The 16996-nt window shown below is 37.7% G+C and overlaps 1 protein-coding gene across 5 annotated transcripts in view; it reads right to left on the bottom strand.

Moving 5' to 3' along the window:
* Positions 1 to 326: 326 nt before the first annotated feature.
* Positions 327 to 16996, bottom strand: part of HIVEP2 (HIVEP zinc finger 2) — a 183566-nt gene continuing 166896 nt past the window's right edge. For all 5 annotated transcript variants that reach the window (XM_019653751.1, XM_019653753.1, XM_019653754.1 and 2 more), the window contains 5 exons: positions 15975 to 16129; positions 12225 to 12400; positions 8619 to 8720; positions 6926 to 7821; positions 327 to 2780 (listed from right to left, as the gene is read on the bottom strand). In XM_019653751.1, the coding sequence (XP_019509296.1) occupies positions 1965 to 2780; positions 6926 to 7821; positions 8619 to 8720; positions 12225 to 12400; positions 15975 to 16129 (2145 nt within the window). In that variant the 3' untranslated portion in view covers positions 327 to 1964. The remainder of the gene's footprint in view (positions 2781 to 6925; positions 7822 to 8618; positions 8721 to 12224; positions 12401 to 15974; positions 16130 to 16996) is intronic.

The raw sequence follows: 16996 nt of genomic DNA, 5'->3' as shown, positions 1-16996 counted from the left end.
CAGATTCATACTGAGAGGAAAGAAGGAGCGGAAATGATGATTTGCTTTATTCATGACTTTTTTCAGTATACTGCCCATGCCCATGCTTGCGTTCCAATGACTCCATTTCTAGAGTTCCACTGTAGTGGCCACTCTCTGTTCTAATCGGATGACATACGGAAGTCAATGTCTGTCTTCTCACTTGCTAAAAGCATTCATATTAGCATACCTCAGATGGGCAGAGCCTAGCAACTAAAAGCACAGATGGTATGTTGGTAGCTTCGAATTTTCTTTAGGAACAAAACTGGGAAGTCAACATGTAAAACAACACATAAAAACTAGACACCTCAAGCATGTAATTGTATATTTATTTCTCTTTTTAAAGAACACTCCTTAATGTAATTCAATATACAAACTTGGTTTCACAGAATTATAATCCACTATATAGCACAAAGATAACCCATATTGTGTGTGTGTGCACACACACGTGTGTGTGCACATGTTGTACCCTTCCCTTTCTTCCGTTCTTCTGGACCTGCAAAGGCTCTGCCCACCTTTAACACTAACCAAAGCCCATTGTGAATGTTATATACAAAAGACATCATCTCACCACCAGTTCTTTTCCCTGGAAATCTTCTTCCCCCCGTTCACCCTGAGATAGCCAGAAGTGTGACACTCTTCCCCTCTTCCAAAGGGCAAAGTGGCTTCTCCTAAAGCTGATGCCAACCCTGTTACCCTGTGGACTGGTTGACAGGAAGGGCCGGTGAGCAGATAGGTCTCCATGCCTCCTCCCTGCCTCCACACCCACCCCTCCGAGTCCAGGCGTGACTCCTATAGTAACCTTAGCTCCAGTCACCATGTTGTGCAGCCAGAACCAAGGAGGTTTCTAAGCCCAGGTCTTCTCCACGGGCAGCGCACAGCACTGCCTGCCAAGCCACCGGGCCGGCCGATAACCAAGCTCTTACACAGTCCCATGTGCTTTGTCACTTTAATTTTTAAAGACACCCTAGCATAGGTCTGTGGCAACCTAGTGTCCAACTGAGTTACATAAAACTGTACCAGTGATGCACTTGTACATATTTACATGGGGCGGAATGTTTTCCCATATTTTCAGATGAGTATATAGATCAACATGTTCACATAAGACCAAATACTTTTAATATTATTTATAACTGATTTATAAAGCTTTGAAAAAACTCACAATAGCACATTGTTTACTTTAATGCTTTACGGTACTATCAGTTTAAAATCACAATCAGCACTTAAGTTATAGTCAATCCAGCAAACAAGAGACAAAAAAATTTACAAGAGTTAAGAACTGACTGATACATCCTTTGTCTTTTTTGTAACTAATGCATAAGTGCAGAATAAGATACTCTAGTTTAAATATCTTGTTTACAATATACATTTTTGTTCTAGTTACGCAACAGTAAATCCCATGCTTCACATAGAAAAGCAATCCACAACATTAAGAAAAAATGTACAATTTATGAAACAAAGTAAATAAATATTAGTATTACAGAATCAGAGCTGTACATAAAAGCTGTTCAGTTTTAATCATATAAAAATATGTTTTAGTGCAACCTCACATATATATTGATGCTGTTTTGCTTTACATCATTTAGATCCAAGTGTCCAAAAAAGGAAAGAAATTACATTTATTACAAAGCAGATACACAAATTCTAAAATATGTACAAAGTACTGCTAAAAAATGCTTATAAGAATATAAGCAAAGTAAAGAAAAGGCACAAACATCTGTACAATTTTAAAAGTACCAGACCCAATAGGTTAATTTCAAATTTCGTTTTGGTCAGGCTCATGATGACTTGTTAATTTACCTAATTCTTTTGATATAACAAAAGTATATATAATAGCAAACTACTGTAACTTAGGACAGGCATGCTATAAAGTTGATTACCTCTATTTCTAGAAAAACAAAACAAAAGAAGAAAATGTGGAAATGAACGTCGCCATGCATCTTAGATCAATGTTGCGGGCTCTTTTCTGATGAAGGTTCATTGCCTTCCTCTGTGCTTGAAGGAAATTCCTCACTGCCTTGAAAGCCCGGCTCTTTGTCATTCACACAACTCTTGCTGTAAAAGGTGGAGTGAGCTAATGCAGTCTGTGATGTACCAAAATTGTCCTGTTCACCGTCATGCAAGTCAGGGTGGGTAGCTGAGGTACAGGGCTGACCTGGCTCAGGTCCACTAAAGTGTCTAATGCCAACCTGTGCGCTTTCCAAGGGTTTCTGGTGGGGCCGCGTTGGCTGGTCTGCCCCAAGCAGAGCGGCCTCTTCTGTGGCAATCCGGAGAGAGGCGATGGCTTTTGTACAAGTCTGGATATTTTCCTCCTGTTCCCTCTCTGTTGAATTCAGGCTGTCTTCTGAAGTGCTCTGTTTCATCAGTTGCCGAGGAGAAGAGGGCATGCTAGGTGGACCAGATGACTGCAAAACGTGAGGAGGTGGCTTCTCGTGCTGCTTGGACATAACGTAGGGGTCCTTAGCAAAGGATTCCCTGGAAGCTCCTTTCTTCTCCTCAGAGCCCTCCATTGGCAGAGGCAATGTGGGTGGAGGGTGTAAACCAGAGAGGGCCGGCGGCATGGAGTGAACCATTTGGATCCCACCAACTGGCACCATAGGGATAGGAGCTCGCACTTGTTGCTGAGAGTGGAGTGGAAGATGACTGAAGACATAGTCATTAGGACCCTCAGGGAAAAGCCTGGAGCCTGGATGTTCATAAGCACCTTCTTGGTCTCCGTAGAGACTGAAGTAAGGAACCTGAGGTAATCCTCTTCTTAAACTCTGCAAAAGGAAACAGAGAGATCAGCATTTAGGACCCACTATTTCATGCTTAGGCCAAACTATTTCATTCATTTACTCATTCATTCATTCATTCATTCATTTAAAACTACTTAACCCTTTTATTAATTTTTTATTTTCAAGACAAAAAAGATTTCTGAGTTATCTTTCAGCATCCTTGAATGGAGCTATTGGTCTTTAAAAAAGTTATTTTTGTTTTTAAACAGCAATGTGATAAAACATGTTTTCCACTTGGTACAGAGACACATTTCTTTTCTGTTTTTTTTTTTTTTCTTTCACAAGAGAGAATGAGAAGAAAATAATAGATAATTGCCAGGAAAAGTGTACCAAGCAAAAAAAAAAAAAAACCAACCACACTAATAGATTTTTAAATTCAAAAGAAAGTAATAAGTTTGCCATCTGTTTATATACTAGGCAGAATTTTAATATGTTTCTTAAGTGTTGATAAGTATAATCAGAGTGACAAGCCTGAAAATTGGCTTTCTTTTTTAGTTTTCTACAGAACAGATGACAAAATGGTGGTGATACACAAAACTAGTTCCTCAAAATGACAAGTTATTGGTCTAAAGGAATAAATTCCTACTCAAGAGACACCCCAGAAGGAAGACCAGCATTTTCATCAAATCACAAATCAAGGCCGGTTTTTGTAAGGGAACTACGCATCCCTCAGATAACATTAAATACTTCAAATAGTTACAACTCATACTCAGCTGCATCGCTAGGGACCAAAGATGATTGTGTCTGAATTCCTCTGATTATATTACTTCCATTTACATATCTTCTTGGAAATTAATGAATTAAAGACACTTAAAATGTGGGGCCAGATTCCAGATTTCATGGCTGTAGCCCTGAAAATGGAGAACTTATTTTCTATAATTTTTTTCTGTAGTAAAACACAACTTAGACTGTGAGATGATCATGTTTTAATGAAGTTATCTAGTTTCAATTACTGAGATTCATTCTTTTAATGGATTATCATCCAAAAGGGACTGTTTGTTTTTAATTTTTGAGAGCTTAAAATCAAATAGATATAAACCTGTCAAGTATGATAGTCATACAGGAGACAGACAAAAAAAAAAAGTTCTAATTCATTTCATGGATAGCTCAGTTCTAAAACTCAAAGTGTGTTCTATATTATTAATGATTCATCCAGTTCTATTTAGACTGTGAGACCAGCTCAGGAATGATAAATTATGTATCACCTCTGCTACACTGTGCCATGCTTGGCCCTATTTTGCTCTGGGCTATACCTTAGTCAAGTTAGAAACAAATGATTTGTCTTGGAAGTATGGACGAGATCATGTAATCATCAGTGCTATAATCACAAGGACCTAATCAGCTAGGCAAGGTGAGAATTTTTATGGTAGGAGAATCATTTAAAAGTTACAAAAAAAAAATTCCTCTTGTATTTGCCCTAGTTCAGAAAAAGGCATGTTTTCTTTATCAAACACCAGTTAAGGTGGAACTGTAATGCCTACAATAATCATCTCTGAAGACAAGGAAATGAATCGTCTTTTAATCACGATTACCACAATTTCATAGTTTAAAATGGACTGTAGCTTGGTTATTTTTTTCCAGTTTGGTTTCTATTCCATGATGGTCACTGCATACCCCTAATCAGAATGGGGTCTGGGAAGTAACGAGACAGAGAGAGAGAGAGAGAGAAAGGGAGAGAGAGAGAGAGGGAGGGAGAGAAAGAGGGAAGGAGGAAGAGAGAGGGAGAGAGAGAAGGAGGGAAAGAGGGAGAGAGGGAGAGAGAGAAAGGGAGAAAAAGAGGGAGGGAGAGAGAGAGAGGGAGAGAGATAGAGAGGTCCCATTATGTGAGAACTCTGACTCAAGGCTCACAGAGGGAGTGATGAAGTGTCCTGTAAAACCAGGGTTTATTCACTATGTTCAGAATCCAATAAGATTCTATCTGTGTAAGAATAGAAGTTTCAGATTCAGACCTTCACTAATCAGAAATTAATTGATTACAACAACGGACATGTACAAGCAGAATGCCTATCACGTAACCACTTCCGCTGCTCCAATGGCTGCTGGGCCTGGCCACACATTCTCTTCCCATCCACCCTTCTGTCACCCTCCAAATAAGCTCTCAATTAGGTTTTTCTACTTTGGTTTTTACTCCATTTGCAACCCTATTTTATTTCATAATTTGGGCATTATCATTATAATATGGTGAACAAACTCCCATCTTACTTAAATCTCAGTAAGAAAAAAACAAAAAACTTGTGCAAACTCAATGACTAATAAAACCAATAACTTTCCATAACTTTCTGGGCATATGAGATGAACTCTCTTAGCCCACTCCTCAAATTCCTTTGCACGAGTTGACTGCGACTTGCTATTATTTTTTAATAACTATAGTGTGTTGGCATTAAAGGCTTGTTTTTTGTGACTGCAATCGACTGAGTGTGCTCCAACATCTCACAATTATGTGGCCATTGCCAGAACAGGAGATTCTCGTCTCACACACTCTGGCAACATCACAGGGTCTGTACCAGAGAGAGCACTTTACACCCCCGATGTGGTACCCTCGTGTCTGAGGAATTAATCACTCTGTATTTATGCTGCAATGGTGTTACCTTTACAAGATCCCCCTTTCTACTTAGCACCGCCAAGACACAAAAACCTGTGGGAAGTTACCTCTTTTTTGTAGCTTGCTAGTTCATTAGCTGGGCAAATAAATTCTGTCCTGATGACTACGCATGTTTCTGCAGTAATTACACCATGAAAACTAAGCTGGTGGCAGGCTTGTGTAAAGAGGGTGTTGGGAGTAGGGGAGGGGCATGCAGCGAGGAGCTTTCCTGGAGTTAAAAAAACAACAACCTAAGCTTATGATTCAGGGTGGTGGAAAGGTGATGAGAGGGAGGAACCTGGTCACCAGGGCAGTGAGAAGACAGGGCTGGGAGCTAGCAGTGCTTCCTTTGGCTGTGATCCACGTGACAGAAATTGAGAGCAAAGAGAGAACAGCAAATAGAGACCAGGAAACAAACAAACATACAAAACCACATTCAAAGCAAACACACTCAAGAGGTATCATTCCTCTGTCTGCGCTGAGTGCCTGCTTCATTCATTTTTTTTTTTTTTAAATCCTACACAAACTGAAAGAGACAGACAGCAAGGTCCACCATTCCTTGGGATGAGTCAAGGCAGGTGCTTTTCAATAGATTCACATTAAACCTTCTGCCTAAATGTCACTCATGATTGCTACTGTTGTTACCTTAATTTATACTGAGGGCTTACCATAGAAATCCCCTCTGCGACTTTCTCCCTTAACTCTCTCAACTTCCCATTGTCTTTGGGCCACCATCTCACTAGCACTTGGTTCCAGGAGGTGGTAGTAATGGCAAGAAAAGCATACATAAGTGTTCATGCCTTTGATTTACAAGCATACAGATGGGGTCATTCTGTCTTCTCCCAGTCCCTCACTAATTTCACATGTCCGCTAACCGTGAGCAAGATAATGAGTTTATTTAAAACAGTTGTTGTAAGTCAAGGCTAATACCTGAATCAGAATCCTTACCTGTCAAAGGGTTATATAACTCTGATACCTAAATGTCCCCAAGTGTCTGTCTAAGCCAGTGGTTCTCAACCTTTCACAGGGGTCGCCTAAGACCATCGGAAAACACATATTTTCGATGGTCTTAGGAACTGAGACACCGCTCCTCTATCTGTCTCCAGGCCCATATGCAAATACGCCCACATATGAGTACCAGGCGACCCCTGTGAAAGGGTTGTTCGACCCCCAAAGGGGTTGTGACCCACAGGTTGAGAACCGCTGGTCTAAGCAGTCATGACATTTCAAAGATTCTACCTTTTTTATTCATGTAAAAGTTTCAGCTCATGTTTATAACTAGTTCAGCTTAGAAAGCATTTGAAAGGCCTCACCTGCTACCAGCTGGAATGCTCTATGGCTCTGATGCAATCCTACTACACTTGGGGTCATGCCACAGCCATGATACTGACAACAGCTTGCAATAAATGTGTCTTTCTGCTATTTTCAGTAACTGCGTTCACTCCTCCCCATGAAAGGTACCCATGTTATAAATTTTACAGTAGTGTGTTATCAAGAGGTCCCAATGTGCTATGACTTATATTAAAAAGAGAAAGCTACTAATACTCACAGGAGGCCCCAGTACAATTGGCTCTGCTTGCAAATACTGCCCCATGGACAATGGTGGGTTGTGGTACAAAGCCCTTCTGGGAGATGGCGCCCTGATGGAGGTCATGTATTTCCTTTCTCTTCTGGGAGAGAGGTCTCTTCTTGCCGTGATATCTTTCCCAGGTGACAATGGCCTCCTTGGGGATAGATGCCTTCTTGGTGAAACATCTCTTTGTGACATCTCTCTTCTCAGTGCAGCTTCCTTTCTTGGTGAAAGATGTCTCATGGGTGACAGATCTCTCCTAGGTGATAAATGTCTTCTGGGTGATAAATCTCCTTTGGGTATCAGATACCTCTTTGGTGAATTATCTCGACAGGGTGAAGAATCATATCCCGGTGAGGAATGGTGGCTTGAGGGGGAGAAGTCTCTCGGAGAGGAGCTGGGCTCTGAAGACAGCAAGCACTCTTCATCCATACAACTGGGTATGTCTAACCTGTCTTTGTCTGGTTCCGAGTCTGTACTTTTGCTCTGGAATAACCTCTGGTATTCTGTCATCTGGGTATCTTCACATGAGTCACTTGGTGTCATAAGTTGAGTAACCTGAATACTTGGCAAAGTAACCAAATAGCTGATCAATGAAGAATGCCCCAGGGAACTATCCGAAGGAACCCCATGGGGTACGGTGCCAACATTCACCGGCAAGGAGGAGAATCTAGGAGGCTGAGGACTGGTGCTTCTTGATCTGGTTTTTGGTGTCAAATCTCCTTGGTCATCAAAGTCATCATCATCTTCATCATCATCATCATTATCATCTCCATCCTCACCATCTGACTCTTCAGCATCTGAGAACTGATGATCAGTTGAAATGCTGGACATGCTACGCTTCTCGGTTGCTTTCTGCAAATCTTCCATAGTTTCTGAAAAAAATTGAATAAAAATAGGGGCGATCAAGATCTAAACATCAAGGTTAGAAGCTAATTTAGGCCCCATCTCTTTCCAAAAGATTTCCTCAACCCTCCAGTCCCTGGAGATAGTTCTTATCTCTGAACTCCTGTAACACTGGACACTGACCTTTGTGACCCTGCATTAGTTCTTATCTTTTTATGTCCCTATCTGATTTCTGTCCCACCCTATAATAAAAACTCCAGAGTAGGGCCTTATATCTCAGACCTCACATCACTTATAGAAAACCTTCAACAAATGGGTATGTACTATTGTAAAGAAAGATGTTAGAGGAAAAAGAAAAGCAACAACCTGTCTGTATAAGCTTATGTGTAAGTGGTGCATCTTAGGAGGTTAGGCTGATCCTCAGGTTTTCTATTGAGGTTAATGATGATTTTGTTTTTCCTATTAGGTTTTCTCCTAATAGCAAAATTAACACATGAAAATGCGATTCAAAAAGTTTCATAAAATTTAAATCACTTATCACAACACAAGTGCACTTAGATATCCTTTATTGTTCTAGATAGAAGTATTTTCATAGTAAGACTTTCCTCCCTCCTTAGGTCAGAACTGAAATGCATTTATTATTTCTTCTCACTAAGCTTCAAGAAGTTCAATGTGTCAGATTTCTTTTCTATATCCAGTATTTAATAAAATAAAATGCGATCAGTTTTTTGAAAAAAAAAATCTACATTTTTTTTTTTTTTACCACTTTGGCCTCAAAGCTGCAGCATGCGTAGTGATGGGGTCAGTGAACTAAATTATGAAATACCTGCTTCCTCGGTTTCTGTGTCATCCACCGATGTCATTGAGACCCCCAACTCCAGGCATTTTTTCATGTGTGCTTTCGATTTCATATGCTTCGTTAGGTTTCCTAGAAAACACAGCCAAAGAAAGAGAAATCAATTAGTAACCAAAATGGTTGCTCCAAAATTCAATGTGAAGCGAACTAACTTAAGATAACACAGATTTGTTTCTACCCACTACCCTTCTCTGCCTCAAACTTAAGAGGGACAATCTGGATTCTGAAAGTATCAACCCCTAAGAGCTTTGGCCCAATCTCAGGTTTTCTTCATTCTAGGAGACTTGTAGAAGTTTAGGGGCACATCTTTTCAAGAGTAGGCTGCAAGCAAACTGAGAAACCCAGGCTTTCCTGGCTGAGAAGGGCTGTAAGATCTTTGGCCCAAATGGGCCAGCATCCTAGGACTCCATAAAAACCTAAGCTGGGTCATATATCTCAGAGAAACTTCAGAATGAAATATTACCAAAACACCCACCAAACCCCAGCCCTTCTGGCATTGATCAGGTATAAAATAGATTAAACTTGCAGGACCCTAAATAGTCAGAAGTAAAAAATATCCAATCTAACGTTAGGGGCAACCTTGTAAATGAACTCAAGGATCCATACAAATATTTAGCTAACTACTTAGAGCATTATTCTCAGTATTTAGCATCTATCTGTCTGGCTTATGTTAGCAAACTTGATGACAGCAGTTTCTCAAGTAATGGAGGAGCAAAGTTCCCTCTATTTATCTTGAAACTACCATCGTTCTAAGGAAAAAGAAAGGTTTTTATGTCAAATATGTAGTATGATGACATAGATATATACAATTCGGTATATACATCCAAATGCCTGTGTGTTTCTGCAGATTTATATAATTTCTATATAAAATGTAAGAAATTGTGAAAACACTGATCAGCCACCTTTCACTTAGGATTTATGGTATTATATATATATTATATATATATATATATATATATATAATATATATATATATATATTATTCCATGTCATTCATATGTATGAGGGGTGCCAAAAAAATGTATACACATGACTTGTATTCATCTTTTGTTATTGGAATATTTTGAGTATTACAATTTTAATACAGTGTTTTCTTTTCTTAAAATGTGTATACATTTTTTGGCACCATATCTATATCTATATCATCTATATTTCTATATCTATATCATCTATATCTATAGATATATCAAAGAAGACCCAGGAGCTAATTCAGATGTAAGGGCCATAATATTATCTATGCCCTTTGATGTGACTTTAGCAATATACCAGCAAATGTCTTATTTTTAAGAGTAGGTTTCATTGAATTTGAGTGAAAACTCTTAGCCAGCTGAAATAGTTTGTTCTCCTTGTGAGGGTATTCAGCTTACTATTAATGTAATATATGAGTCATAATTCTAAACCTAGACACTGTTGTTTATTGTTTTATTTATATTGCTTTATTTTTTACTTCACATTTTGCTTATTGCTTATATGTCTGTGAATTTTACTAATTTTATGCTATTTTGGTAACTCCAAACATAGAAAAGTGTCTAGGCCTCTATTGCTCTTATTTATCAAAAAAATTAAGTCTAGAATTTTTCTAAACAGCTCAAACATTTTTACAGACAGATTATCAAAAGTATAAAATCTGTAAATTAATTAAATGTATCTACAAATAAATGGAAATCACCTGCTTTTCTGCAAGCGTGCGAGTCATCATGTATGTGGAGGGGTATGGATGTTAGGTGTGTCAAGATAATTTATTTAGATCTTAATACCTGTTTCTTTTCCTATATTTTTATCTCCACCTGTTTCAAGGCTTTGAGCTCTCATCTTCCAGGAAGATTTGTCGTTAGACATCTGGCTCTGAAACAACCCCACCCTGGCTTTGGTTTATTGAAATCTTGAACTTCTGATGGAATTCCAGCAAGGAGAGTAGAGCGGGAGGCTGGGGGCAGGTGCTGAAGGAACGGCACAGGCACAGAGGAAGTGCTGGGCCTACAAGCGTGCTCCAATCTGAGCTCAGATGCCATGGGTTTGGACAATAGGCATTTCAGCTGGAGGTAAAATCTGGTGGGGTTTCCCAGGATGGTTTGCCCATTTTAAGATCCTGAGACATTTCCACATTCCCGAAGGGTGACTAGGAAACTCAAATAATGACCTAGAATACATTATTCCTTGCTAAACTTAAGGACAATGAATGGTTCAGGGCCAAATTTAATTGGATTTTTTACAAAACCTAGAAATGTGACGTTTCTTCACCCAGTGTTTCACACAGCTCTCTACCTGCAGCCAAATCATATGCCCAGTAAAGATATATCAGGTGCAATGGCTGGCAGATTTGCAGTGTTTTCTAAAACTAAAGTTTATATTTTCTTATCTCCCAGGGAGCCTCTCAGTGAAATTCTACATAAAAGGTTTGATTGTGCGAAGGTCAATGGTATTTAAAGGACCTTATGTTTATTTCTTTTGAAATGCCAGTAAACGCTACCTTCCCCTTTTTCTGGCTTCAGAGAAGGCATTCTTGTAATATACATACCTTGTTAATAAAGAAGAAACAGATATATTGAGAGGCTACACATTTATACTTCTGACAAACCAATGAAAGAATTTAGGATTTTGACTATCAGAGAAAATAGGTACACAGTTCTCTACCGAAGATTATTTGATATTTATTTCTTATTATATATCTGATATTATCTATTTGATATTTATTTTTCTTGATGGGTAGTGGAGTACATTAATTGGTATGCAAATTTAAAGTTAAAACATTGGAGATGCTACAAGGTTAGTGAGGGAGTGTTCAAGTAAGTAGTAAAACATCTTCTACAAAAGTCAACCACTTCTAGTTCATTAGTGTTTGTTTTCTGAGAACACTGGGCTTATGAACATTTTCATGATTTTATAAAACGACAGAAACACAATCAAAGTAACCTTCTTGGGTAAAATATTTCATATAAAACTGTTAAACACAGACCTTTTTTTGAAAAGACAGAATATCATTTCAAGGCAAGTCCTAATTTTGTGAGACTAACAGTTGTGGCCTGAGAGTAAGAAATTGTCTCCATGCTGATAAATACACAGAATCCAAGCTATCAAATTTCTATGCATAATTAATGCAACTGTGGATGGAGGGGCCCACCTGGGAGTCTGTGCATTTCTACATTATTTATCATCTTGAAACTGACCATGGGCACATGTTTTCTTCCCAGCTGCTGCCTTGCTTTTTTAATGCCTCTGCATGGATTGCCTCCCTGCAGTATTTCAATACTGGTACAAAGATTATCTAGACCACATAACATTTCCAACCTGAAGTAATAGCTATCCAGGCAATTCTGAGCCACTTCCTTCAGAGACAACTGGCCTGGGCCCAACTCTATAGCTCTTACTTAGGTCATAAAAGGAGCCTCACTGTCTCATGTACATTCTTTGATCACTTACATGAGGGAGAAACTACATTTCGTGAGGTCGTTATTTTCACAAATAAAACCATCTTATTGTCGATGAAAATTAGCTCTAAAACGCGGTTAAGAATCTGCAGTAGCCATAAAAAAGTGTCTCCCCTTGATAAAAAAAAAAAATTTTCAGACCCCATACCTTTCGTTTTGAAGGCGAAGTTACATAACTTGCATACATAAGGCCGCACATCAGTATGAGTGCGGATATGCTTTTTGAGCATGCTTGGTTTCTTACAGCGAATCCCACATTCTTCACAAATGTACTTTCCACGACCGCGTCCTCTGACATATACATAATCTTCATTTGACTTATACCTGTTTAAAAAGGAGGGATCCAGTGTGTTTTCAAATACTTTAGCACATTATATGATCAAACCAAAAGCTAAATATTTGCATGGCACCTTGTTATGAGGGGCTTTTACCAACAATTTTTCAACCTTACTTCTGGGAAGTCTATGAAACTTATGCAGTAAATGCCTGAAAGAACTAGAGAAGAGATTTGGCATTGTAAATAAAATGTGTTTTTCTTTTTACACATAGTTCAACATGGAATTGGCTCTTCTATTAAGTATAAATATGGGGACATGGTAGAGACGTTCAAACAGGCTTATATAAGCCTCAACGAGTTGCAGAGTTGTGTCTTACTACTTCTGGATTCTAGTAAAACTTCCAACCAAGAAACATCCAAAAAGTTATACCAACATATTCAAATCATACGTCATACATTACATCATTGAAGATGTGCATGCACAACACACATGCCCCTCGATATTTGTTAAAATTAATTTAACTGATAATAAAACTCTTTGCAAGTTTCTACTCTAGTTTTATAATCCTGGCACAAAAGTGCCTCAGAAATTTCTAGCTTCAACAGGCTGAAATGAGCTCACCAACTGTTGCCTACAAGTTTGATCTGCTCTTCCCAAGGACCATGAATCTATTACTAAGCTGGAGTCTAAATTTCAAGTGGCTTCTGAAAGGTGCTGTTACATAATGCAAATTAGAGATTCTATTTTTCATTCAAATTTGCATTGGTTTCCAGAAGGATTTAATTGACAGGTTTGAAAGGATGTCTGAGGTCATCTAGTTGAATAAAATCAGATAGATGAACAGAGTACTAGATATTCACTGTGGTAATCAAAAGAAAAACCTACCCAGTGTGCAAACATCACATTTTATTTAGGATACAATGAAACGTGATCTATCATGGAGTACAGTAGCATTCTACTGAATAATTCAATAAATATCATCTCTTAAATCACAGCTAGGTTAGCATTATGGGTCTAACGTCATTCTTGGAAAGATATTCCTTTTGAGCTCTTTCTGCAATTTCAAATTGTAAACTGACATACAAAATACCCTAATTCACTCTGGTTTGACTTAAAAGCACTAGATTCACAGTGTTTTTTTATGTTCTAAGACCACTGTAAACGTCTCTATTTGTCCTAGCTAATCCACCATACAGAATAAAAGCAAGTTCAACTTCATTTGTCCAAAGTACTGAAGGGTTTTTAAGAGGGAAAATCCATCCACATATTTAAAAACCAACTCTGCTATGGATGCTATTTAACCTTAACATTATCTACTTTTTGATTAGTACCAATCAAGTAAGAATTAGGGAGTATCAAAGATATGAATATTTAATTTTGCTTGCTTTTTGCTCCTTTAAATCTGTCCCCTTTCACAAGGATTCTAATGTCAACTTGTTCTTCAAAACTATTTTATCTCACATTGTCTTTTGTAATAAAGTATGAAAGAGCCTAAATATCTTTCACCTTTTGATTTCACTATTTTGTGCCCCTAATTAGATGAAACCACACCTACGGAGTATAGGATAAAACAAGTAATTTTATAGAAAGCTAGTTTTATTCAGGGAAGGATACGGTAAGCTTATTGTAGCCCATCATTATAGTTAATGGGAAATAAATTTCATCTTCAAATAACATAATTTTATTTTAATGTCTTAGCTTATTAATTTGATTTCAGAATAAAAATACAGTAAAATTCGTTAGGAAATATAACTGTATATTAGAAAAATCTGAACAAATAAAATATTTACCATTCAACAGTCTGTAGACCCATGAATCTACTTGGTATGAGAATTAATGAGCTTTGCAGAAGTCATGAAAAATATGTTTAATTAAATTACTAAATCTACGAATTAGATAATATAAGAAACACATACTCTTAAAATATTGGTCAATAATACCATATTTTGCCATGTACAATGCACTTCCGTGTATAATGTGCACCCACGTTTTTGGCCCAAACTTTCAGGGAAATGCAATTAGTACTACCCATATATAATGTGCATTCTTATTTTTCTCTCACAAATTTGGGCAAAAAAGTGCACATTATACACGGCAAAATACAGTACATTTTTTTTTTAAGTTATCACTTTGCAATCACCAAAATAAGACTTGGTAATACACTGCTTGGAATGAACGCCTAGCTACCACCAGGCAGAAGTTGGGTCACAGATTAAGAAATGATTGGGACTTAGCCCATAACATGGGGTAATGAAGGGAGAAAGAAATGAAATATGGGCACAATCCTTTAGGATCATCAAAACACAGCAATAAAATGTTCACATACGCTTTTTCACTTGTGTCCTTCGTTAGTGGAGATGGGTTCCCCAAAGCATAGAGTAACTGAAGGTCTCTCTAATCTAGTACAAGTGTACTGCTATGAAGAAGACTGCTGAATGTAAGAGGGTTGATTCAGTCACAGGGACCTCTCAGTCTCTGAGGAAAGATAAAATCTATATTTCTCTCGTTTGTGTTAAAAGATGAGGGATGTCAAAAAATACTGAGACAAGCTTCATGACTACATACAACTGTGGTTTTAGTGGTGAAAATACTAGACATCCATCCACAGGGGGCCAAACCTAACAGGGAACCAACTTTAATCATCCATCTCCAAACTGGTAATCTATGTGAGAAATCAATATTTTATATCACTAAACATTCAACATTCTATAGTCAAACAGATAACATTATTTTGTCCTCCAAATATAATTGGAATAGATTCATGCTCAAGGAAATATGGCAATTATGGATCTGTTGTTCAGATAAGGATATTTACATCATAATCCACTAAATGGGGTTAATGTACTTTAAAATTTTTCGATTTTGAAGGCAAAAATCTGGGTTTTTTTCCTCCCATTGACTGGACTGAAGATACATTTCTATTGAAATCTAAAACTAGACATTACATATATCTGTAATTTTTCTTAACTACGCAGATAACAAAGTCATTGAACCTTATTACTTGTGATTCTACAACTCAGAATTCAACATTTAAAAAGAAATTCCTAAAGACAGAGAAGTGTCACAGAGCAGAGGAATTTGGGGAAACATGACAACTACATGCCATGTGGTACCCTGGCCTGGATCCTGGAACAGAAAGAGGAAGTGGTGAAATCCGGAAGTGGTCAAGTCTGGAGTTTAGGTAATAGTAAAAGTAATAAAACAAACAAATTAACTAGTTCCTATGATTACACATGAGCACGTATGATTGCATTTTCGTAAGCCTAGAATAAAAATATGTCCATTAATAACACAATAAATACCCATTAAATATAATATTAAAGAATAAACACGCTTTCAAGATTCCACCAACTTAGTCGATTTCATACTAAATTAGAGGCATGAAAATTTAAAGCAGAGGCTCAAACCATATACAACAGGGACATTTTCATTACAAGCAAGTCACGAAAGCAAGAGGAACTCATTATCTATTACCAGCCAGACTTCAGAAATGTAAATAGAAAAGTAATTCCCTTTACACTTCTAACCCGAGTAGATACATTTTTTTTTCCATGCAGACGTTCAGTACCATTTGCTCTGACTTAAAACTGAATAGTTTACATTTGCACTTGTTTCCTTACCCTCCTTCAAAGATTTTAATTCGGATTGGCTCAGTGTGTTTGGATCCAACATCTTTATCTCCATGAATATCTCCTTTCCCTCTTTCCTTTAAGATGTTTCCCACTAATTTCCTTTCTAATTTGCTGCCAAATAAAAAGGACGTGTCAGGTTTCATCTGTAGGATAAAAAAAGAGAATCATTTCATGTGGTTTCTCTAAAACAAAGGGGAAGCCCACACATCCAGCTCTTCTATGATCTCTGAAAATTAGCCTCAATTCTATGCTAAAAGGCCATGGGGGAGTTACATAAAATAAGGGACAATAGGGATAAAATCTGAAAAGAATGACAGCATCTACTGAATAAATTCAACATTTTGTTAAAGAAAAAATACTCCTTTAACACACTGCACACACAACACTAATAAAAACTTTAAAAACATGTTCTATATTCTGAAGTAGCAATGAAAGCCTTCTTTATTAATGAATGAAATATTTTCAAAATTTTTTGAAGGGAAATGGTGATTGAAATAAGTAAAAAATATTTTTAAGTCCTCCATTTGCTTATTTAATAACTTAGCATAAATTCCAAAGTACCCCTTATTAATAGTTCTATAATTTTACATGTCAGGCATGAACTGTTCATTTTTTAAACAAACCAGGTAATCATGTGGAAAAGTGAGTTTTGCAAGAGATCTATAGAAAACACATTTTAGTAAAAAGTACTGTCAATAGGAACAAGCACTCCGAGGTTGGCAAAGTCCAGGTCTCACACCCTGCAGTCTCCTGCCTGATCTTTCAGTGTCCACTCCCTGTTCTACGTTCCCATTTCACAACTTCCTGAATTCCTCACATCAAAAGAAAAGTCAGTCTGCTAGGTCATTAACACAGGTCAGAAGGAAGAAGAACCCAAAGGAACAGGTTCTTAAGGTAGCTCCAGATGAAGGAGCTACTTTGTGGTTGGGACTTTCCTGAGACCCTCATCACTAAGTTCATGCCCGTGGCTTCTCTCATCCATGAACAGGACCAGTGCCGCAGAGGACTTC

Source organism: Hipposideros armiger, unplaced genomic scaffold (genome assembly GCF_001890085.2).
Source record: "Hipposideros armiger isolate ML-2016 unplaced genomic scaffold, ASM189008v1 scaffold_206, whole genome shotgun sequence".
Taxonomy (NCBI): Eukaryota; Metazoa; Chordata; class Mammalia; order Chiroptera; family Hipposideridae; genus Hipposideros; species Hipposideros armiger.
Note: the sequence above shows the minus strand (reverse complement) of the source record. Positions and strands in the feature narration are given on the sequence as shown.